At 49.7% G+C, this 23,425-nt stretch overlaps 1 protein-coding gene across 12 annotated transcripts in view; it reads right to left on the reverse strand.

Annotated features, from left to right (window-relative positions):
• CEP250 (centrosomal protein 250) overlaps positions 1 to 23,425 on the reverse strand; it is a 156,733-nt gene that overhangs the window by 5,401 nt on the left and 127,907 nt on the right. For 7 of the 12 annotated variants that reach the window (XM_030533040.1, XM_030533039.1, XM_030533043.1 and 4 more), the window contains 9 exons: positions 20,250 to 20,381; positions 19,712 to 19,855; positions 17,326 to 19,199; positions 14,461 to 14,620; positions 13,382 to 13,706; positions 11,822 to 11,949; positions 11,414 to 11,534; positions 9,941 to 10,095; positions 4,157 to 6,577 (listed from right to left, as the gene is read on the reverse strand). In XM_030533040.1, coding sequence (XP_030388900.1) covers positions 4,157 to 6,577; positions 9,941 to 10,095; positions 11,414 to 11,534; positions 11,822 to 11,949; positions 13,382 to 13,706; positions 14,461 to 14,620; positions 17,326 to 19,199; positions 19,712 to 19,855; positions 20,250 to 20,381 — 5,460 coding nt within the window. The remainder of the gene's footprint in view (positions 1 to 4,156; positions 6,578 to 9,940; positions 10,096 to 11,413; positions 11,535 to 11,821; positions 11,950 to 13,381; positions 13,707 to 14,460; positions 14,621 to 17,325; positions 19,200 to 19,711; positions 19,856 to 20,249; positions 20,382 to 23,425) is intronic. The other 5 variants (XM_030533041.1, XM_030533049.1, XM_030533050.1 and 2 more) reach the window with 5 other exon arrangements.

The raw sequence follows: 23,425 nt of genomic DNA on the forward strand, positions 1-23,425 counted from the left end.
GGAGGTCACTAGAGCACACTGATTGCAAGTATTGAGGCCCCACTGTGCCCCTTAGAACATCTCAATGCCAGCTGGTGCTGGGTTCACTGTTCTACAACAGCAGCTCCTGTCAGACCTGACAAACTCACAATGCTTTCTTAGTATTACCAAACAGGGTCATGTCAAGTCCCTAATAAAAGCTTATGTCATACTGATCTTCATAATCTTTGTGAGATATATGTACACATGATATTTAAGGAGTTGTAAAGATGTACAGGAAAATATGTTTTAAAGTCTGAATCAACGCAGGGTTGACAAGCAGGTTTTCACCAGACACAGGACGTATATTCACCAGTCTCCCTTGGTTCACATGTAAAATAAGCATTATAAGCCAACATAATGGAAACCTATTTGCATATGACATCAACATTAGGATGTGAAGACAACATGGAGCCAGCACATCAGGGAGGGAGTAAGGAGGTTGTCCTGACAAAACAATGAGTTTTGGAGAATATAAGGAGAAGAAAAAAGACATTTTGTTATCCTTCACTGAGGAAGAAAAAAGGACAATGCTTTTTGCATTCATGAACCATACTGCCTGGACATGTTGGGAGATTGCTTTAGGTTAGATAAAACTACTTTAGACAAGGGCCAGAGCCGATAGGAAGGGTGTAATACTTTTGTTTTATATTTAACTTTACTCACTATCTCTGAAATCTTTGCATGTGATGATAAACTTATAATTGTTCTTACTATAAATATATCTCAGTTCAGTGATGATAGCAAAGACCTAAACTTGAGTTATACCAGTCAAAGTGTTGTGTATACTATTCCTTTGGGGAGGACAACCCTCAGAATTCCTGTGAGTGTCCAGTGACAGGGACTGGATACTACAGGAGGATGCTTTCTGAGGGGTTCGGAGATTGGGGGTGAACCTACTGTTAACCTGCAAAGCAGAGTGAGTGCTAGCACAGCCCTGAGTATATTGGGTGGTTAGCAAACTGGTGGTGTCAGGGAGCACAGTTAAACATCAGCAAGTCTCTCTCTCATTAGAGGCAGGAGGATAACAAGGTGACTCAGTCCTGGGCACTCCAAGAAGAGTCACGGGAACTACATCAAAGAGCTGACATTTGGGGTCTCTGGCCTTCATGGTGATGGCGCAGCACGTGTCAGTGGTGAAGCCACCTGACTCGACTTGGCGAAATGGGGCTAGTTCTGCACTGGCAGAGCTCTCATCTAGAACTGGCATCTAGTGGTTTTGGCTGATCCAAGCTTCTGTTTTGAGGTTTTGTTCTTTAGGAAACTGGGGGCTGCTCTTGTGCCAGACTTAAGGATTTCTTGGAGTACCTCCAAGAGGGTTATGAAATCCTCTCCACATCTTCAGTGCTAAAGGCAATATCTGCTCTAAGGCAGATGGAATGGTTCTGCTGCACTGAATCAAAGCTAGGGGACAGAGGATGAACAATGCACCAACTGCTAAAAGTTTATGGTGCTGAGAACACAGAGCAGGTGCACATGCACCAGGAGGCCCAGGAAACACAGAGCAATAGGTTCCCTAGCCCAGGAGACTGGTAAGGTATGCGTCTATCCAATTGTGACAAAGTGGAAATATCTCCTAGTGCTCTGGATGAGAATCATATGTGCCCCAGTTTCCCCTACTTGCTGCATGTGTACCCAGACGGTGGGAGAAGGGTGATTACTCTTTGCCTAGCTGCCTGGGCCACACGCCCATGAAGAACCCAGAAGACAATGACCCAGACATCTGGCTGCCTAGCAACTAATGACCATGGACTGCCAACCCACCCCCCACTACCATTAGTCATGGTACCACAGGCCCAGTGCTCTTTCCCTTGGCTCCGTACAGTTCCTGGGAGGAACCCCCCTTAGTGTGTCAGTCCTCTTCGAGGGCTGCACTCTCTCTGTGAGGCTAAGCCCTTTAAGCCTCCATCGCCTCCTGGGACCACACCTCTGAGCCTTCAGCACGCCTGCCTCACTCCGTGAGGTCCCCTCAGTGAATCCACTCGCACTGGACCCCTGAAGGGGAGACTTGCACACCCAAAGGAAGCAATGCATCCCCAACCTCTTTAGACTGGAGTGGCTCTCAGACAGCACTGTAAAACAGAAGATTTGTTAAATGTCTGTAATACAGCGTAGAAAGCCTTTAGGTGAGCATAGAGAATGGGAAGCTACAGCCAAATCCATCTGAGTCTGACCAGAGCCCAGGGCTCCCTCTCACAGCCCCCAGTTCAGCAGCCTTCCTGCTTCTCACAGACCACACTTAACTCACTCAACCTGCTCCTTCTCCCTCCTTTGTCCCTCTTCCTGGGCAAACAACTCTTAGTTCTTGGCTGGTCCAAAGTGGCTGGTTTCCTCCAGAGAGGAGGGGGTAAGCAGTCCATGGTTAGTAGCTGCTAGACAACCAGATGTGTGACAGCTAAACCCGCCTGGACATGGCAGAGCTGACCAGCTGAAAGCACTCACACCCGTGGTGAGGGTGATCGTTTACCACTGGAAAGATTACCAAGGGACGTAGTGCATTCACCATTACTTGAAGTGTTTAAACTCAAATGGGAGGTCACTTTTTAAAAGTTTCCCTCTAGCTCAGCCAGAATCTACAGGTTCAATGCAGAAAACATTGGATGACGTTCCCTGACCTGTGCTATGCAGGAGGTCACACTAGATGAGTCAATAGTGTGCCCTTGTTGCCAAGAAGGCTAATGGCATTTTGGGCTGTATAAGTAGGGGCATTGGCAGCACATCGAGGGACGTGATCATTCCCCTCTATTCGACACTGGCGAGGCCTCATCTGGAGTAGTGTGTCCAGTTTTGGGCCCCACACTACAAGAAGGATGTGGAAAAATTGGAAAGAGTCCAGCGGAGAGCAACAAAAATTATTAGGGTGCTGGGGCACATGATTTATGAGGAGAGGCTGAGGGAACTGGAATTGTTTAGTCTGCAGAAGAGAAGAATGAGGGGGGATTTAATAGTTGCTTTCAACTACCTGAAAGGGAGTTCCAAAGAGGATGGATCTGGGCTGTTTTCAGTGGTAGCAGATGACAGAACAAGGAGAAATGGTCTCAAGTTGCAGTGGAGGAAGTTGAGGTTGGATATTAGGAAAAACTATTTCACTAGGAGGGTGGTGAAGCACTGGAATGGGATACCTAGGGAGGTGGTGGAATCTCCTTAGAAGTTTTTAAGGTCAGGCTTGACAAAGGCCTGGCTGGGATGATTTAGTTGGGGATTGGTCCTGCTTTGAGCAGGAGTTTGGACTAAATGACCCTGAGGTCCCTTCCAACCCTGATATTCTATGATTCTATGATCAGTGTCACCAACCGGTTGATTGCGATCGACTGGTCAATCCATCTCCAGCGACACAGCAGGGCTGCTGCTAAGACAGGCTCCCTGTCTGCCATGCCCCACGCCGGTTCCAGAAGCGGCCAGTGCAGCCCTGCAGGTGGGGGTCTCCCTCCGTGCACTGCTCCTGCCAGCAAGCACTGCTCCCGCAGCTCCCATTGGCTGGGAACAGGGAGCTGTGGCCAGTGGGAGCTGAGGGGGTGGTGCTTGCAGAGAGGGGCAGCGTGTGGAGCCACGTGATGCCCATCACCCCCAGGGGTCACAGGGGTATGTTGGCCCCTTCCAGAAGTGGCGTGGGGCCGTGTTAGGCAGGGAGCCTGCCTTAGCGGTAAGTGCAGCCTGGCAGGAGGTCGCACCCAAACCTCAGCACTGAGCCCACTCCCAGAGCCAGCACCCCCACCCTCTCCTGCATCCCAACACTCTGCCCCAGACCAGAGCCCCCTGGCGCACCCCAACCCCAGGTCCCAGGTTCAGCCCAGAGCCCGCACCCCTTCCCAAACCCCAACCCTCTACCTCAACCCAATGAAAGTGAGTGAGGGTGGGGAAGAGCAAGTGACTGTGGTGGAGGGAAGAATGGAGTGAGTGGGGCAGAGCTTTGGGGGAAGGGGTGGGGCTTTGGGGGAAGGGGTGGGGTAGATCCTCAGTTGCCCTTAAATTAAAAAACTGATCTTGGGCATAAAAAGGTTGTTTAATCTTGGATTAGATGATCATAATGGTTCCTTCTGGACTGAACATCTATGAATCTAAGCAAAGTGCCATTGGATTCCTACGACAGAAATAGACAGGCATCCTTTTCATGCAAGTCACCCACCAAACCACCTACCTGAAGATGAAGCCGATCCTTATCCCGCTCTGATACCATGCTCTGTAGGACAGCCATTTCGTCCCTCAGGGTCCTACTGGCTGCTTCGCTCTGGGCCAGGGACAAAGCCAAGGTCTGTGCTTTCTCCCTCCATTCTATCTCCACACTCTCAGTCTGCTTCAGAACAGCCATCATGTGCTCCAGTTCCTGATCCTTCACCTTTTTCTCCTCTTCCAGCTGTTGGATCCACACGTTCTGCATTTCCAACTGCTGGTCTCTCTCCTGGAGAACCTTCCTCTTGGCTGCCTCCTCTGTCTCCCATCTCAGGAGTTTCTGGATTTGGTTCTTGAGAGTCTCCCCTTCACCAACTCTCCTTTGCAGAGCTGAGGTGAGCTGCTTCAGGAGCTCACCCTGTGTCCTCAGCTCCTGATCTCTCCCTCTCAGAGTCTCCTCCAGGCCCCTGACTCTCTCTCTCTGATGTTTGATCTCCTCATCCTTTTTGGCCAGTGTCTGCTGGAGATGCTGGAGACTTTCTTGAAGACCCTTCACCTCCTCCTCTTCCAATTGTTTTCGCTTATCTTGGGTCTTGATCTCCTGTTCCCTCTTGTTCAGGGCTTCTTCTAGAAGCTGCTCTCTCTCTCTGTGATGTCTCTCCTTCTTCTCTGCCAGTGTAAGCTGGAGACGGTGCAGGGTCTCCTGTTCTTCCTCTCGGTGCTGGAGCTGTTGAATGAGAGTCTCATTCTCCCACTCTCGCTCTCTTACAACTTCCTCTAAACAACCTGCTTGGTTCTGGCAGGACTTTAGTGCCACTTGCATTCTTTCTTCTTGAAGCTGGTATATGCTAATTTGCTCCGCCTGCTTGAGGAGTTCTACATCCTTCTCCTTCACTATTTGGCTCATTCTGTCTATATCCTGCTGTAAGCTCCTGACACACTTTTCTTCCAGCTCTTTCTGCCCTAACAGCTCCTTGACATGCCCTTGCAAATACTCTATCTCCTGGTCTCTGGCTTGTAGAGACGATTTGGTATATTCAAGTGTCTTCAAGACAGCCTTAGTCTGTGTCACTGCATCTTTCTCATGTTGCTGAAGTTTATGGATTTCTTCCTCAAGGGCCTCTATTTCCCTCTCTCTCCCCCTCAGAGTCACCTGTGTTTGTTGAAGATTTGCTTGCATGGCTCTTGCCTGCTTCTCCTCCTCCGTTTTGTGCTCCTCATATTGCTTTTGCAGGGATTCAATTTCTTGCTCTCGCTCCCTTAATATTGTTTCAAGATGGTCGAGAGTTTTCACCTGTTTCTCAACTTCTGTTTCTTGTTTTTGGAATGTCCAGATCTGCTCTTTCTGAGACTTAATCACTCCATCTCTCTCTTTTAGTTCTTCCTTGGCATATTCTAAATCTCTCTGTAAAACCTTCATCTGCCCTTCTGCTTCTTCCTCATGTTTCTGTATTTGCTGCATTTGGAATTCCAGCTCTCTGTCTTTGTCTTTTAAGGCTGCTTGTGTTTGCTCTAGATGTTCACAAAGAGACTTTAGCTTCATCTCCATCTCTTCCTTAATATTCTGAATTTGCTTTTGTTGTGACTCAAGCTCTTGATCTCTCTGAGTCAGAGTGAGGGTCATCTGTTTTACTTTCTCCCGCAGGTCCTGTAGCTCTTCCTCCCGCTGATCCTCATACTGCTGGAAAATCCTTACCTGCTCCCGCTGTGATTCGATCTCACTCTCTTTGTCCCCGAGAATTGCTTTCATGTGTTCTAGGCTTGTGCGCAGAACCTTCACCTGCTTTTTCTCCTCCTCTTTCAATTCTTCAGCTACCTTTCTCTGAGACATAAGCTCACAATCTTTTTCCCTTAAGTCTGCTTTGATCAGATAGAGCTCCTCCAGCAGAGCTTTCATTTGTGACCTTCCATGTTCTTCGAGAGTCTGGTTTTTCTCTTCCTGGAATTTAATTTCCTTTACTTTCTCCTCTAGGTTTAAAGTCAGTCGTTCTATAGCAGTCTTCTGCATTTCCCTCTGATTCTCTAGTTCCTGAATCTGTTCTTGCTGGGATTCCACCTCTCTGTCCTTCTCCTCTAGGTCTTTAGTAAGGTGATCTAAAGCTGTTCTTTGCACTTCTCTCTGCTGCTCCAGCTTGCTAATCTGTTCTTGCAGTGTTTCCATTTCTTCATCTCTCTGGCTTAAGGCAAGAGTCAGGTGATCCAGATTTTCCTGCAAAGCCTTCCCCAAGGCAGCCTCCTTCTGCAATGTTTGGATTCCCTCCTGTTGAGTCTCTGCTTCCTCACTTTTCATTTTCAGGGCAGAGAGGGTTGTTTGAAGCTCTTGTTCTAGGGAGCGGCTCATCTTTGCTGCTATGTTTGCCCGAGTCTCAGAGGCAGAGACTGATTCCTGGAGAAGGTCCATCTCCTGTACCAGTTTCTCCTTAGCTGCCTGCAGCATGTCCCGTTCATGCTGAAATGGAGAGAAAATGACTTGAAAATAAATCTAGATAACTCTTCCCATCTCAGAACTGGGCTGTAGCTCTACTGCCTGGATGATGTGACACCCAAATTCTGCAAGTGTGGCTCTTAATGGAATAACTCTTCCGGTTGGGGTGGCTTTTCTCTCCTATCTAATTTTTCTTGTTCTTTGGTCACTAGCGGAAACTTGAGAATTGCCCTTTCTCCCCTAGGACTTGTTTAGAGAAGGATCTAGCACTGTTTCAGCAGCTGATTTAGTTGAGCTGATAATACCTGTGGTGTAGCTGTATATGCAGACATGGGCAAGCTGTAATCACTATTGATTCTGCCAAAATCATTGATGAAACAGCACTATTTTGGAGTGTAGATCAGACCTTCGAGTTACTTCTGGTTGTAGCTCCTGAAGGGTGGGTGAAGTTACTCTCTTAAGTAAGCAGAGATAATTAGGAATGGTGAAAAAATCCCTGAATCATAACTCAAACATACATGAATCTAGCAACTTCATGTTTTTATTCGTATGACTATTGTGACATTCTATACCCTGGGACTGTGACCTGTAACCCCCATATTCCTCATTTATATATAATGGTGATCTTACATACAAAGCATGCCATGTGAGGTCTCATGGGAAAGGTTATGATCTGCTGAAACCCACTGTTCTATCTAAATATGTGTATCATTAATGCATATGAAGTTATGAGAACGTGCTGCATGACTGTCACTAAAATATGCTGTGAGTTTGGCAAGTGCCCAGGTACTAGCTCTCCAGAGATAATGCCAAGGAAAGTAACCAATGCCCGCGTGGGGTGTCAAACAACCCATCAACTGCCATTGTCTAGCAAGGGAGCTACAATTCAGTGACTCACCTGCATAATCCACACCAGGGGAATTGCTCAACCTTGCCTGGAGTCTCAGAAATGCCTGGACTTGTGCTCTCCAAGCACATGAGATTAAGAGTATAAAACAGAACACAGTTGCCCCATACTTGACCTTTCTCCTTCCCACACCAATGCTGCAAGCAAGAAGGACATTCTGAAGACTCCAACAGAGGGGACTGACCTGGGTTTCAAGGGTGAAACCTGTGTACTATGAACTGCAATATCCAGTGAGGGTGAGAAAAACTGCTTAACCTAGATGTTGCCCAGTCTAATAGGGTTGAAAGTTTAGACTGTGTGATTACATTTTATTTTATTTTGGTAACCACTCTGACTTTTTGCCTATCACTTATAATCACTTAAAATCTATCTTTTGTAGTCAATAAATTTATTTAACTCGTTATCTTTACCAGTGAGTTTGCCTGAAGTGTCTGGTGAATTTGCTCAGGTATGCAAAGGCTAGTGTATATCCAATTGCCTTTGATGATGTGGTGAATGAATTTATACCTTTGCACTGCTGAAGACGAGCAGCGCAAGGTGATATGTTCCTGTTGTACAAGGCTGGGAGCTGGGGGGAATTCAGCTGGTGCCCTTCTCTGTGTGATTCATGAGTGGCTCTGGGAGCATTCATGCTATATAGCTGGGTATGGTGCTCTGCATATGGTTATCCTGAGTGATAACAGTGCCTGGAGGGGTTTGCTGCTTGTCACTAGCAAAGCATTGTGGGAGACAGCTCAGGCTGGAGAGTTAAGGGGGCACAGCGGTCCAATGGTCCCAGGCTGCACCCTGGGGATCCCATCACAACTATTACAAAAGTTAACCTGAAAAACTGTATTGTAATTGTATTGAAAAACTACTGTAAGTATGTCTGGCTAATTCCATTCCCCTCCAGTTATACTCATTGACCCCTTTCCTCTTCCTCCTGCCTACTGTACTGTGTTCATCTCCTTGCTAAGATAAACAGTCCCATGCCTTTCAACTTCTCTTCATATGGAAGTTTATCCAGGTCTCTAATCATTCTCATCATGTGTCCTGAATCAACCACTGTGTTACAGGTGAGGGCATTCTATTAATTTAGAGAATGTCATTACAATTATTTTTAAAATTCTCTTTGCATTTATCAACATGGAATTTCATTTGCCATCATGCTGCTTATTTGTGTAACTTAGTTAGGTCCTTCTGAAGTTAGTCTTCTCCAGCCTTCACTAGTGTTAATAATTTTGTGTTATCTGAAAATTTTGCTTCCTCAATACTTATAAACCTTTTCCAGATAACTAATATATTAAAAAACACTGGTCCTAGCACAGAGCCCTGGGGCAGCCAGCTGTTAAACTTTTTTCAACTATGAAAGTTAACCAAGCATTCCTTCTCTTTGTTTTCTGTCTTTTAGGCCCCAACTCTGCAAATACTTATGCATGTGCTTAACTTCACTGCTGTGAGTAGTTCCAATGATCTCAGGAAGACTACTCAGTAGTAAAGCAAAGCATATGTGGAAGTCTTTGCAGAGTCAGTACCTTCACCAATTTCTGATCCGTAACAATACTTTGCCTCTCATACCATGACTATTCCATTCCCTTTACATCCCCTTCTGAGGGACATTGTCAAAGACTTTGAAAGTCCAATAAATTACATCAACCAGTTCTTCTTTACCTATTACTTTAATGACAGAATTCTAATAGATTAATGAGGCACAGTTTTCCTTGGCAGAAGCTGTGCTGTTTAAACACTATGACAGGCTCTTTTAGATGTTTTATAAAACTTACCAAGTACAGAAGTACCTAAATCTAAATTTAACTTCCTGCGTTCCCAGTGTCGCTAGTACTAGTATGTACCATGGCCACAGCCTGCTCTCCAGAACTCACTGGAAGTCTGTCCAGATGTCGCATAACATCAGCCACCTTCACACACACACCAAAGGGTTCTCACGCTCACCAGATGCCTGCCCAGCTATTGATATTCACAGTGAACAAACCCTGCCTATGTCTCCCAACTAAAACCCACTCTTTCCTTACAGCAGTCTCCTCAGTGTGTGAAGATTATCAGTGGCTCATGAAAATCCCAAGCCTGGAACAGCAAGGGTATGAGTGGAGAGAAGTGAAATGCATTGGCAGAACTCTAGGGGTGGAACTCAGACTGGAATAGTGAGGATACTGTGGATCAGCAGCCAGGTGGCTCAGCAGCACTGCACGGGAAGCCTAAGACTGGATAACAGGGCATGACAGAGGGGCTGCAGGAGGGATAGGGGAAACTTGCTCAATGTATGCACACTCTGTCTGGTTATACATGCTTCTAACATTGAGAGAAGCACCAGAAATTAGAAAATAGACATGGGAGATGGCACTGTGCAGGAGTTTTCAATGTAGTGGCTCTGGGGCTAGGGCAGGATTGTTCCCAGGAATGCAGTGTTAAAAGAGCTCTGTCCAGGCTTTCCTTGAATGGCCATTATGTAACAAAGCTTCAGGGCCATCTGCCAGCCTCACCACAACATCCCTTCTTTGCTTCTCGGTGCCCTCAAGGCTCCTCTCCAAGGATGCAACCTCCCCATGCAACGTCACAACCTCCTTCTTTAGGGCAATGACCTCTTCTTGCAGCGTAGCCTGGAGTGAGCCCTGCTTCCCTTCTACCATCCGCATCTCTGCAATGGGGAAGGGGGAGAAGAGGAACCAAAACAAAACCAAACAATGCTGGACAAGAGCCATGATCTTTCCATTCAACTGCCCTTTGCTTCCCAGGCTCCGGCCCACAACGGGGAGACTGGGTTATGCTCAGAGAAGTATCTTGGTCTGAGGTATTTGGCTTAAGGAAGTTCAGGTGAAACCAGAGTTCAGAGGCAGAGCGAGTGAACAAGGCACAGTCGATAAGATTAGGTCAACAGACTGGTGCAGGTGAGCATCATCAGTATAGTAGTGAGCGCTGAGGTGGATAAGATTACAAAAGGAAAATATATAGGAAGGAAAAGGATGAATACCAACTGACGTAGGGCTCCATCCAAGGACAAGTCTGGGTGCAGAGGAGCTGCTACCACAAAGGAGGGAGCAATAAGGTTGCGAAAGGATGTTGCAGAATTAGAAAGAGTTCCAAGATGGGCAATAAGGGGCTCTGCCATAGAGAGAGACTGAAAAGACTCAGACGGTTCAACTAGGCCTAGGGGACATGACAGAAGCCTATAAAATACTGACTGGTCTAGGGCGGGAGAATAGGGAGTTTATGTCCCACTACACAGGAACAGGGGACAATCCATGACATTGAAAGGCAGACAATTCCAAGTGCTTAGTGGGTACGAGTGGTGCCATGACAGATGAGAAGCCAAGAGCTGTGGTATGGAGGGGTCCACACTACTGGAGACCGAGGGAAGCGAGGAAGAGTAAGAGAGACAGGACAATTAGCTACATGTAGGGGAGTAGTTACTGTGCTATAGCCTAGGGCAAGACCCAGAATAGGATCTGTTTGAGGGGCTGTTTGTGAAAAGTGACTGGGGAGATGAGAAACAGTGTCTCCATCAAGCATTTTGCTGAGGGCGGGAGGGTCAGCAGCAGCCTGTGCTCAGACTGTATCAGGGCTAGGAAGGGGAGAGTTGAGAAGGAAGCAGAAGTGGCAGATTGTAGAAAACTGGGGAAGGTAGCAGAGGCACATGATTTATTGACAACTGCAATAATGCAAGGATCCTGGGGGAGGAGACAGAGCTAATGCACTGGAAAATGGAGGAGAAGCCTCCGTTACTCAGGAATGCCCCAGGTTAGCACAGGGCAGGAGGAGGGAAGAGAGGACTCTTCAAGTACTGCAAGGAGCACTGCAGGGAACCAAGGCTGTCTCTGCAATGAGTCACCATCTATTCAGAAGCGCCAGTCTGTGTGGGCTCTCATGGTGGCTCTTCCTCTCCCCCAACTGCCATCTCCACTCCCTTGCTGATAAAGCAGAGTGGGCCTGTACAGTGGGAAGAGGAGCAGCCATACCTTCCTGGCTTTGGGACAACCACGTCTGCAGCTCTTGGTTGTGGGCTCTGAGACAGTCCCTCTCGGCCTCCTTTTTGCTCAGCTCCTGCTCCAGCTTCTGAGCCTTGTTCCTGGCATCATCCTGTAGAAAGCAGGAGAGGCTGTATGAAGCGACACACGCCTGGTGCCAGGACAGCAGAGAGAGGGAAGTCTAGGGCATAGACTCAGACAGGGCAGGGCCATTACCAACAGGGGCAGTAGTAGTGACTGGGATCCCTACAGAGGGGGTATTCCCCTCTCCCCATGATGGAGCCGGTCTAGGCTGCACTGGCACAGGGAACTAGAGCCAGTTTGGCCACACCACCTTATTTTGCTGCTTAAGCTCAGCAGAGGGGCAGGGGAAGTGAGTGCACTGAGGAGAGCAGTTACCCGATCTTGCAGAGTCTGCCTCAGGTCCTGGTGCAGGTTCCGGAAGGCTGTTGCCACTTTCTCTGCTGTGAGCTCTATAGGGAAAGCCTTAGGTTGAGGCCCAGTAAGCCCACAAACACGGTCCTGTTCTGGAAATATAAGCCCTGGGATCAGTGTTTGTCCAAATGTCGCCAGTAACGGGGCCCTGCTTACACGTAGGAGAAGCTGGCAGGGTTTGGAGACCTCCCAGGGGCAAGTCCCACAGATGTGACAGTGAATAGGTGACACACTGCACATTAGCTTGACTGCCCATTAGTGCCACATCACATGTGGCATTCTCCAACGGCTACTGGGGCTGAGGTCGCTTCCCCATTCACAAACACTGCCTTAATTCTCTCTGCAGTGAGCTTCTGGGGGCATAGGCCTGCCCTCCGTGTCCCTCCTGGCTTTAGAAACAAAGACTGCCCACACTTGCCAACTGCCCCGTGTCCCACATCTCCGTTTGTTCCAGCAAATGGGGCTGGAAGATGGCTCAGCCGCAGATCTCTTACAGACACCAGACGCTATTGCCAGGCATGCAACCTCCCTGTCAACGTATCAAAAACAGGTACTGCAGGCTTCCCTTCACACAGGCGTGATCTGCAGCACTAAGCCAGGAGAGACCGTCTCCTCCCACATCACCAGCCTCAGCAGCAGCTCCCCTCAGGAGGCAGTAACATGAGGGTGGGAGGGATGTCAGAGACCCCTCTTGGAGGCACTGGCAAGGGAGGGAGAAATGGCCCCTGAAGAAAAATGGGGGAGGGGAGTAAAGCACACAATGCAATTTCATCAGCTCTGAGAAACACTGGCACATCCCCATACAGCCTTACCCACTTGGATTTCTCCCACTCAGGCTTAGTACTTGTTTTTGATACGTTGACAGGGAGGTTGCAATGAAATATCCTTACAAAATCCATGCAAAATTTTCTCGGGACTTCTTGGAGCAATGTCCCAGGGGATATTTCTAAGTACTGGCAACTGTGCCACGTGGGACTCCATGCAGTCAGCAGCACAGGTGGGCTGATGACCAGCTCTGGGCTCTCTGGCTTGTAATGCTTCCTGCATCTTGCACGGCATCCCATAAGATGTATAACCCATTATCCATGGCGCCTGCTATTGAGGTCACCCATGCAGATCTGGAGTCCCTGGAAGCCTCTAACCAGCCCTAAGGCCATCCCGATCAGCAATTCCAGAAGAAGTGGAAGGACTCTCCTTCCGGGGGCCAGATATGGCTGGAACGTGTTATACTTTTCAAATGTAATATGCTGTCTGTTCGCTCAGAATGGAGGGCCAAGAATTGCTGTGTCAGAGACTGAGGACTTCTCTTGGGCCAAGAGCCAGAGTAAAGGGTTCCCCACTGTTCCTAGCCTTCCCCAACCAGAGCAAGGCCACTGGGAAGCGATATGGGCCAGGAAATCAGGCTAGGAAGGGAACCCCAGTCTCCTCCACTAGGCTGTAAAGCCTTCTCAGCTAAGAACAGATCCACATGGCCTTCTGGGGGTAAGCCTCTAGCACACTGCCACAGACACCAGCCACACTCACCTGCACTCCATGTGACAAGGTCTCCACTTGCAAGAGTGCTGCCACGCAGTGTGTGCTGCAGAACGGTGTGCAGCCTGGCCAGCTGGGACTCTGCTTCACAGCGGGCACTGCTGGCGCGGTGGCACTCCACAGCCAGTGCCTCTGCCCGGCTCTCTGTGCTGCAAAGGCTAAGGCGCAGCTGAGACACCTCTGCCTCTACTGTCCGCAGCAAATCTCTCAAATGCCGTTCACCCGCCCGTGACTCCTCCAGATCCTGTGACAGCTGCTTCTCCTGGGCCACTAAACCAGCCTCTTTCTCTAGCACTGCCTGCCTGAGTGAGTGGACCTGCAGAGAAGAGGAACACAGGCCCTTGGGGCTCAGCACGAATACTGCAAGGGCAGGGAGGAGGAGAGTCTGATGGAGGAAGCTGCTTTCAAGCAGACACCTTCCTACAGCCAAAGGCACAAAACTGAGGAGGTGCAGAGGTCAGATTGGAAATAAGCTCCAGGACCTTCAGGGACCAGGTGCTCTTCACTCACAGGGAAACACAGATTATTGCTCCCTGCCCCACCATGCTCTCAACCTCAGAAAGAAACTAGAAGAAACACACAGGGTGAAAGAGGCTCCTGAGAGGGAGCCAGTTATGCCATAGTGGAGGTGAACTACCTGACAAAAACACAGAGGCAGAACAGCAAGATCGTCAGTCCCTCAAGTTGTGTGTCTGGGACCGCCCACCTTCCCAGCTCTGAGCTCCCTTCCTCCTCCCCGCAGCAGAGAGAGAAGTTAGTGCTTTGCAGGGGTAGGCACAGCCACCTGGAGCCAACAACTGCAATAGAGGCTTTGAGATGTTCCACAGGGGTCTGCTGTTCTCTCTGGGGCTCAGTGTCTGCAATCAGGGGGCTAAGATGTAGGGAGGGCAGAGCCAGAGCCAAGGTTCGGCACCATAGCTCCAAGGCTGCAAGCAGGAGAGGCAGTGTTACAGGAGTGGAAGCAGTGGAGGAGGGGGCAGGGACCAGAGTACAGTGGCTGGGGAAGGTGAGGCTGGTCCTGGGGAAGGCTGATGTGCTGCTAGGGAAGGGAATGCTGGTGTGCAGGGCACCTGTGTGTTGAGCTCCTGTATCTCTCTTCTGTGATCAGAATGCAGCTGCTGAGCTTGGCAAATGGCTGCCTGCAGGCTGATGATCTCATTCAGCTGGGCATCATCTCTCTCCTGGAAGGTCCTGAGTCTCAGCTCCTTCCCCTCCAGGGTCAGAGCCAGGCTGAAAGAGACAAGGGACTCAGTAATCCTGGCAAGAACAACATGGAGTCTAGTGGCACCTTAAAGACTAACAGATTTATTTGGGCATAAGCTTTCGTGGGTAAAAAACCCACTTCTTCAGATGCACGGAGTGAAAGTTACCTGGCAGCTCAGTGCCTGGAATGGGGAGGGGTGACGCTCTGATGGCAATGTGATGGGGGGGCGGGGCTCTGTAATCCTGGCGGCTCAATGCCTGGAATGGGGGAGGGGTGACGCTGATGGCAGTGTGATGGGGGGGGTGTCAAGGTATGAACCCCCACTCTGAACCTTAGTGTCCAAAAGATGGGGTACCTGCATGAACCCTCCTAAGATTAATTACTAGATTAGAAATGGTAGAGCTGCCACCACCCAAAAATATAGTGTTTTAGGGCACTTTCTGGCCCCCAAACCCTTCCCTGGGGACCCTAAGACCCAAACCCCTTGGATCTCAAAACAAAGGGAAATAAACCATTCCCCTCCTTTCTTCCTCCCAGATTCTCCCCTCCCTGGATAACACTGGGAGATCCCTGTGATTCAACTCCTTGAATCTTAAAACAGAGAGGAAATTCACCTTCCCCCCCTTCTCTACCCCTCCTAGACTCTCCCTGAGAGAGAGACAGTAATCCTAACAAAGAGAGAAATCAGGTTTTTCCTCCCGCCTTCTCTCCTTGCTCCCACCAATTCCCTGGTGAGTACAGACCCCCTCCCCTTGGGTCTTACACAAGATAACCAAAAAAATCAATCAGGTTCTTAAAAAGGAAAACTTTTAATAAAAGAAAGAAAAAAGTAAAAATTGTCTCTGTAAAATCAAGATGGAAAATGTTACAGGGTCTTTCAGCTTATAGACACTAGAGAGAATCCTCCCCCCCCAGCACAAATACAAGTTGCAGCCACAGAGATACAATCCTTCCACCAAAATACACATTTGCAAATAAAGAAAACAAACAAAAAAAGACTAAACTGCCTTTCTAACTGGTACTTACTAAATTGAACAGAAGATTGGAGAGTCTGTATACCTGTCTGGTCCCTCTTAGATCCTTGAGAGAACAAAGAAAAAACCCAAAAAGCACAAAAAAAGGCTTCCCTCCACCGAGATTTGAAAGTATCTTGTCTCCTGATTGGTCCTCTGGTCAGGTGTTCCAGGTTTACTGAGCTAGTTAACCCTCTACAGGTAAAAGAGACATTAACCCTTAACCATCTGTTTATGACAGGGGGCTCTATAATCTTGGCAGCTCAGTGCCTGGAATGGGGAGGGGTGATGCTCTGATGGCAATGTGATGTGGGGGGAAGGGCTCTATAATCCTGGCGTCTCAGTGCCTGGAATGGGGGAGGGTGACAATCTGATGGCAATGTGATGGGGGGCGGGGTCTGTGACAAAGGCAGGGAAACTCTCTCTAAGCCTGACAGCACCACAACAGGGGGGTTTCGTAAACCCAGTGGTGCCGTGATGGGAGGGGCAGAGGAGGGATCTCCGTAAACCCGGGGCTCTTTGCCATGTGGTTTAATATTTAACAAGCCCTTGTGAGTCAAGTCTGGCAGGAGAGAAGGCCCGGCCCTTTCTTAATCCCACAGACACTCTGCTCATTCAGTCCCACGCTAGCATTGCAGTCTTGTCCCCGTATTAGCAGTCCCAGCATATCTGCTGTTTTTAAAGGGGGAGAAATGATCTCATAAGAACAGCCATACTGGCTCAGACCAATAGTCCATCTAGCCCAGCATCCTGTCTTTTCACGTGGCTAATGGCAGGAGCTTCAGAAGGAATGAACAGAACAAGAGAAATTATCAGGAGAGCCATCCCTGTCAGCCAGTCCCAGCTTCTGGCACTCACAGGTTTATGAACACCCAGAGCATGGGGTTGAATCCCTGATCATCTTGGCTAGTAGCCACTGATGGACCTATTCTCCAGGAACTTATCTCGTTCTTTTTTTAACCCAGTTATACTTCCGCTGGCAACAAGTTCTGCAGGTTGACTGTGTTATGTGAAGTACTTCCTTTTGTTTGCTTTAAACCTGCTGCCTGTTAATTTCATCAGGTGCCTCCTGGTTCATGTGTTATATGAAAATGTAAACAACACTTCCCTATTCACTTTCTCCATGCCATTCATGATGTTCTAGATCAGTGGTGCTCAAACTTGTGTACTGGTGACCCCTTTCACACAGCAAGCCTCAGAGTGTGATCCCCTCCTTATACACTAAAAACATTGTTTAATATATTTATCACTATTATAAATACTGGAGGCAAAGTGGGGTTTAGGGTGGAGGCTGAGAGCTTGCGACCCCTCATGTAATAACCTCGCAACCCCCTAAGGATGTTCCATACAAGGCACTCAGACATTTGAAACGTCATTAAGGGCAACCAGCTAGGTAAAGGAATTGGCTAATTATGCTGAACTGTGAGAAATCCAGCAGTTTCCAGGAGGCAAACCAAGGCAAAGCCAGTACAACTGCAGCTAGGTCCCTAAGAAGTGCCTTTGCTGACTGCTGTTAGAAGGAAACTGACAGGCAACTGCACAGTGCAGTCCAGGCACCCCAGTGGGAGAACGTAAGAGCAGGCCCCCAATTGCGCCCAGACCTCAGACCTTTGGGAGATGCTCCCAGATTGGCTTGCATGTGCACAGACCTGAAAGCAGGAATCAGTTAAGATTGAAAACAAAATATCTAGCCCACATCACACTTGATTTCTGCCCACCTGGTTCTTTCACCCTCCAGGGCTCTGAGCGTGGCCAGGAGCTCTGTGTTCTGATGCTCCGCCTCCTCCCATTGGCTCCTCTTCCCCTCCAGGGCTCTGAGCCGGGCCTGGAGCGCTCTGTTCTGACGCTCCGCCTCCTCCCATTGGCTCCTCTTCCCCTCCAGGGCTCCGACCGTGGCCCGGAGCTCTGTATTCTGACGCTCCGCCTCCTCCCGTTGGCTCCTCTCCCCATCCTGGGCTCTGAGCGTGGCCTGGAGCTTTGTATTCTGACGTTTCACCTCCTCCCATTGGCTCCTCTCCCTCTCCAGGGCTCCAAGCATGGACCGGAGCTCTGTGTTCTGACGCTCTGCCTCCTCCCATCGGCTCCTCTCCCCCTCCAGGGCTCTAAGCGTGGTCCGGAGCTCTGTGTTCTGACGTTCCACCTCCTCCCATTGGCTCCTCTCCCCCTCCAGGGCTCTGAGCATGGCCTGGAGCTCTGTGTTCTGACGCTCCGCTTCCTCCCGTCGACTCCTCTCCCCCTCCAGGGCTCCGACTGTGGCCTGGAGCTCTCTGTTCTGACACTCCACCTCCTCCCATCGGCTTCTGTCCCCATCCAGGGCTCTGAGCGTGGCCTGGAGCTCTGTGTTCTGACGCTCCACCTCCTCTCGTCGGCTTCTCTCCTGCTCCAGGGCTCTGAGCCTGGCCTGGAGCTCTGTGTTCTGACGCTCCGCCTCCTCCCGTTGGCTCCTCTCCCCCTCCAGGGCTCTGACCGTGGCCCAGAGCTCTGTATTCTGACATTCCACCTCCTCCCATTGGCTCCTCTCCCTCTCCAGGGCTCCAAGCATGGACCGGAGCTCTTTGTTCTGACGCTCCACCTCCTCCCGTTGGCTCCTCTCCCCCTCCAGGGCTCCAAGCATGGACCGGAGCTCTGTGTTCTGACGCTCCACCTCCTCCCGTCGGCTCCTCTCCCCCTCTAGAGCACTGAGCCTGGCCTGGAACTCTGTGTTCTGACGCTCCACCTCCTCTCGTCGGCTCTTCTCCCCCTCCAGGGCTCTGAGCGTGGCCTGGAGCTCTGTGTTCTGACGCTCCGCCTCCTCTCGTCGGCTCCTCTCTCCCTCTAGAGCACTGAGCCTGGCCTGGAGCTCTGTGTTCTGACGCTCCGCCTCCTCTCGTCGGCTCTTCTCCCCCTCCAGGGCTCTGAGCATGGCCTGGAGCTCTGTGTTCTGACGCTCCGCCTCCTCTCGTCGGCTCCTCTCTCCCTCTAGAGCACTGAGCCTGGCCTGGAGCTCTGTGTTCTGACGCTCCGCCTCCTCCCATTGGCTCCTCTCCCCATCCAGGGCTCTGAGCGTGGCCTGGAGCTCTGTGTTCTGACGCTCCGCTTCCTCTCGTCGGCTCCTCTCCCCCTCCAGGGCTCTGAGCGTGGCCTGGAGCTCTGTGTTCTGACGCTCCCCCTCCTCCCATTGGCTCCTCTCCCCCTCCAGGGCTCTGATTGTGGCCTGGAGCTCTGTGTTCTGACGCTCAACCTCCTCCCATCGGCTTCTCTCCCCATCTAGGGCTCTGATTGTGGCCTGGAGCTCTATGTTCTGACGCTCCGCCTCCTCCCATCGGCTCCTCTCCCCATCTAGGGCTCTGATTGTGGCCTGGAGCTCTATGTTCTGACGCTCCGCCTCCTCCCATCGGCTCCTCTCCCCCTCCAGGGCTCCGACTGTGGCCTGGAGCTCTGTGTTCTGACACTCTGACTCCTCCCGTTGGCTCCTCTCCCCCTCTAACATCTTCTGGATATGAGCAGCTTCCAGTATCTTCTGGTTGGATAATTTTTGCACCTCGTTCAATTGCCGCTGAGCCTCCAGGCCAATCTGTTGCCAGGAATCCTTTGTGACCACTAGCTCTTGCACCTGAAATATGACAGAAGAATAGTGGAGGAGCCAGAGGTTAAAGCATGCAATAGCCTTCCTGTGGGGAAAGCAAACAAGCAAACTGAAGTATCATCTGATCTTCAGAGTACCAGGTTCAAATTAGATATTGCTCATATGTTTCAAGACCCAAGAGGAGTAGTTCGTTCATCCAATCCCCACCACCCCCAGAAATAAAAACACCAGCAGCAAGAGAGATGGTGATATGCCACTGTGCAGCTGGGATCAGGAGCAAATGTCGGGGTGACAGGCAGAGGGACTGTCCTTGCCAGCCAAGATCGGGGTGGGATTGGAGTGAGCAGCAGAGTGACGGAGAGAGGCACCGTCCCCACCAGCTGAGATCAGGGGTGAGCAACCAGGCAAAAGACAGAGGGACCTCCCCCCTCTGCCTAGCCAGGATCGGGGCTGAGGGTCATATTGAGGGTGAGTGACAGGCAGGGGGACTGCCACCCTCCTGGGTGGAATCCCCATTGCACTGTGCCTGGGGCAGTCACCTGGTTTCGCAGGGTGTCTCGCTGCAGAAGGAGAATGTCTATTTCCTGTTTGAGGGTTTTGACCTCTTCCAGGTGCCTGCTCTCCACTGCCTCCATCTGATTCTGAGCTTCCTGGAGCTCAGCTTGCAGCCCCTCCACGGTGTCCTGCAGCCCGGCCAAAGAGTGAGTCACTGAAAGCTGTGAAATATCAAATCCTGCTTCTTCCTTTCTGTGCCCCCGAGTCCCTCTCACCAACCACATATTTCTGCCTTTGCTCCGCCTGGGTGGTCCTGTGCACAAAACCCACCTGGCTGCCATCTTTGCCTCTAACCTGTCCTTCCTTTTACTGAGCTCTCTGACTTATCAGCTTACCAGGCCTCTGCCCAGGCGCAGCCCTCTCCCTTTCTGCACCAGTGCTTTTCTCCCAGCTCTGCACTGCCCTCCAGTCCCTGACTTGGTCCCCTTTCTCTCTTCTTTCACTCCCGTTTTTTCCATCCTATGTGTTGGACTCTGACAGCCCGTTCCTTCCTCTCTACTGCTCCCTGCTGGTCAAACCTACCTGCTCCTTCTGTTGCTTCTTCACCTCTTGGCGAAGCTGCTCCAGCTGCTGACAGGCATCTGTCAACTCTTCCTGTGTTTGGAGCAGTGCCTCCAGCAAAGACTTCTTCTCCCTCTCTTTCTCTAGCAGCACCTGCACAAAGAAAAAAGGGGAGAGGGAAGGCTTAACCCTCACAGATATAATGAGTTTGCTGAAACCCAGAGGTTAGCTTCTTGTCTCTGCAATCAGTCTCCATTTCACCAGAGACCCAGGTTCTACGGTGCGACTGACAGTGAGAGAAATCCACCTTCGATGAGTGTCTCCTCTTATGTGGTGCCAAACCACATGGCACCTCCCAATTGCCTTAGGTCAATGTAAACATTTGCCTAACTCTGCTGGACCATCTTCAGTGAGGCCATCCCCAGCCTGCAGCTACGCTCCTCAGTTCTTCCCACGAAGCCAGCAGCAGCTCTTGTTGGTGCACACTGGGTTTCAGTAGCAGAGTGTCATGGTCCAAAGAGGACAGGAATCTTTGGCTCTCTTGGAAAGAGTAGGTGGTTAAATGAAAATATCCACCAGGTGTCTCTGAGGTGTCATGAGCACATTTTCATCTCTGAGATCTGGTGCAGTCATTCTGATGTTTGCAAGTGTATCGTAGGGATATTGCCATGCTCAGGAACTCAGACAGAAGAGCAGGGCTTTGGATGGCACACAATAAGGGCCCCTACTGTGGGGACGATCTGGCAGGCAACTTTTGCATACTTAAGAAATAGAGCACATGGACAGCAAGCGGAACAGAAAGTTCCAATCCCAGGGCAATTCTCTGAAAACAGTTTACAAAAAGTTAAGGAAATCCACAACTAATAACTTCATCTAGCTGCACTCAAGGTTGTAAATATGGGTCAGTAACCTCAGAGAAAGAGCCTTAAAGAATAATGAATTATTGAAACACAAATGGTTGAACTGAGGAAAACTGTAAGTTAAGGAAAGACTTTTAAACCCCAAATATCTGAGCTGCTGCAGATCCCAGTAACAGAACAAACATCTAAGATGCAAGTGGACCCCTGTACAGCTCATTAGCCAGCCTTCACCGACATCACTGGTGCAGGCCTGTGTACATTCCTACTTCATGCAGTCTGAGAAAGCAAGCATATGAGCACTTCATCAGTGCTGTCAGAAAAGCAGCAACAAAAGTCAGGGATCGTGTCCAAGAAACCAGACTCCTACATCTTCCGTATCTTCTTCATCTCTCTAGACAGCATTTCTACTAGGCTTACCACCTTGGTACCTAAGCATGGAATCCATGCTGTCCTCATGCCTACAATGCCCTCCCTCCCTGGATGCCAGGCATTCGCCTTCTCGGTCTCAAACTCCATTGCAAAACACAGTGCACACAAACTGTCAAGCCTAAAACTTGAGCAAAGGCTCAGGCAAAAGTTAAGAGAAATGCTGGACCTTCCTGGCAGCCAGCTGCACTCCTGAGTGGCTTGGTGCTGCGAAGAGATAAAGAAGGAGCTTCTTAAAAAACATTCCACCTCAGCTGGAAATACATGCAATGCCCCCTGGCTAAAATACCCAGCAGCCCAGACTCTACCCCCAAAATCTAATCTGTACTGCCCCCCTGACTTTAATCTATCAATCCTGCCATACACCATGCTGTTTTCCCTTGGGATTCTGGGTGTGTGTCTGAGGAGAATGGCTTTCCAGACTCCCTTCCAAAGCCAGCTCTTCACGTCATGGGGAGGGGCACAGGCAATGGTAGGGAGAGAAGTGAGGCTATAGCAGTGGCTTGGCCCTCCCCCCTCGTCATGTGCTAGCAACGCTGGTAGAAGGGAGATACCCTTGCAGCAATGACAGTGACTGCAGCATCCAAGAAGACTAAACATTTCAACAAGCAGAGCCAGCCTTAGCATTTTGAGGCTGCACAACCTATTGCAAACATAACAGCATCCTGCCCACCAAGCTCACACCATTATGCTCTGGGCTGGCCATCCCAAACATAGCCAATTTACTTTATATTAAAAGCCGATGGATGAAAGGTCTATAAGTCTCCCTAGCTTTCTGCTGCAGAATGAACCCTTTCCTCTCTACATATTCAGTCCCTAGCAAGGCTTTAGGGTCACTTTCCAATGCACAGAGCTTTGCGAGAAAATGAGTTAGAAATGTATTTAAAACGAAGAAGAAAGTGAGACTGTCTCTCCTGAAGCCCAAAGGCAGATCTGTCCCAAGGGGCTCACAGCCCTTCTAGCTCATCAGTGCTCTTATGTGGATATTACACAATGCCTGAAGGTACAGGAAATTAATGAGAGAACAACTAATCCCTCCAAAACCACTTCAAAAACAGCACCAGTAAAAGCAACAGTTAAAATGTTTCCCACCACCTGGAAGGTTGCAGAGAAAGCTAAGAAAGGAAAGAAGAAGAAATTGCAATAAAAAGAATAACACTAGTCAGCTGACAAACAAAAATTCCAGTGCATTAGCAGTGGTGGAGAACTTGAGGCAAGCAGTTGCCCAACATTTGGACCAGTATGTGTCCACAAACCATCATCGTTTTCCAAAGGTCTTTCCCATATGTGAAGCCAAGAGCGTCCCAGTGCTTGGTACAGAGCAAGGCAGATCTGTCGTTCTCCTTGGACATGCAGCGACTGCACAACACACTGCCTGGGACTGGACGTTAATGGCAGAGTGCTAGCCTTTACATTGGATACTGGACGCATAATATAGAAAGTGATCACAAACTCTGAATATTGTTTAAAAATCATTAGCACCACCTAGAATCCAAGTGTGAGAGTGTGGACATACTACACACTAATTCAGACAGGGAAGAGTTTAATTCCCAGCAAAGGAAGCCGTGCAAAGAACCTATCGCATCCTAGCAATTTGCCTCAGTTGTCAGGAAGAGGGAGTACATACGTAAGCAGGGAAAGGGAGCAGCATGAGGATGGGTCAGAGGGATGAAGGCTTCTGGACCAAGCTGCAAAGATGGACTTCCATATGGAATGTAAACTGGATAACAAATACATGTAGCACATACACGTAGCAGAACAGTAAGCACATCAACCCCAGCGGACACGGAAATGGATTAATATCAAGTCCGTGTTGTCATAACCTTAGTCCCAGATTTGGACCTTAGCGTCCAAAATATGGGGGTTAGCATGAAAACCTCCAAGCTTAGTTACCAGCTTGGACCTGGTACT

Source organism: Gopherus evgoodei, chromosome 14 (genome assembly GCF_007399415.2).
Source record: "Gopherus evgoodei ecotype Sinaloan lineage chromosome 14, rGopEvg1_v1.p, whole genome shotgun sequence".
In the NCBI taxonomy this organism is placed as follows: domain Eukaryota; kingdom Metazoa; phylum Chordata; order Testudines; family Testudinidae; genus Gopherus; species Gopherus evgoodei.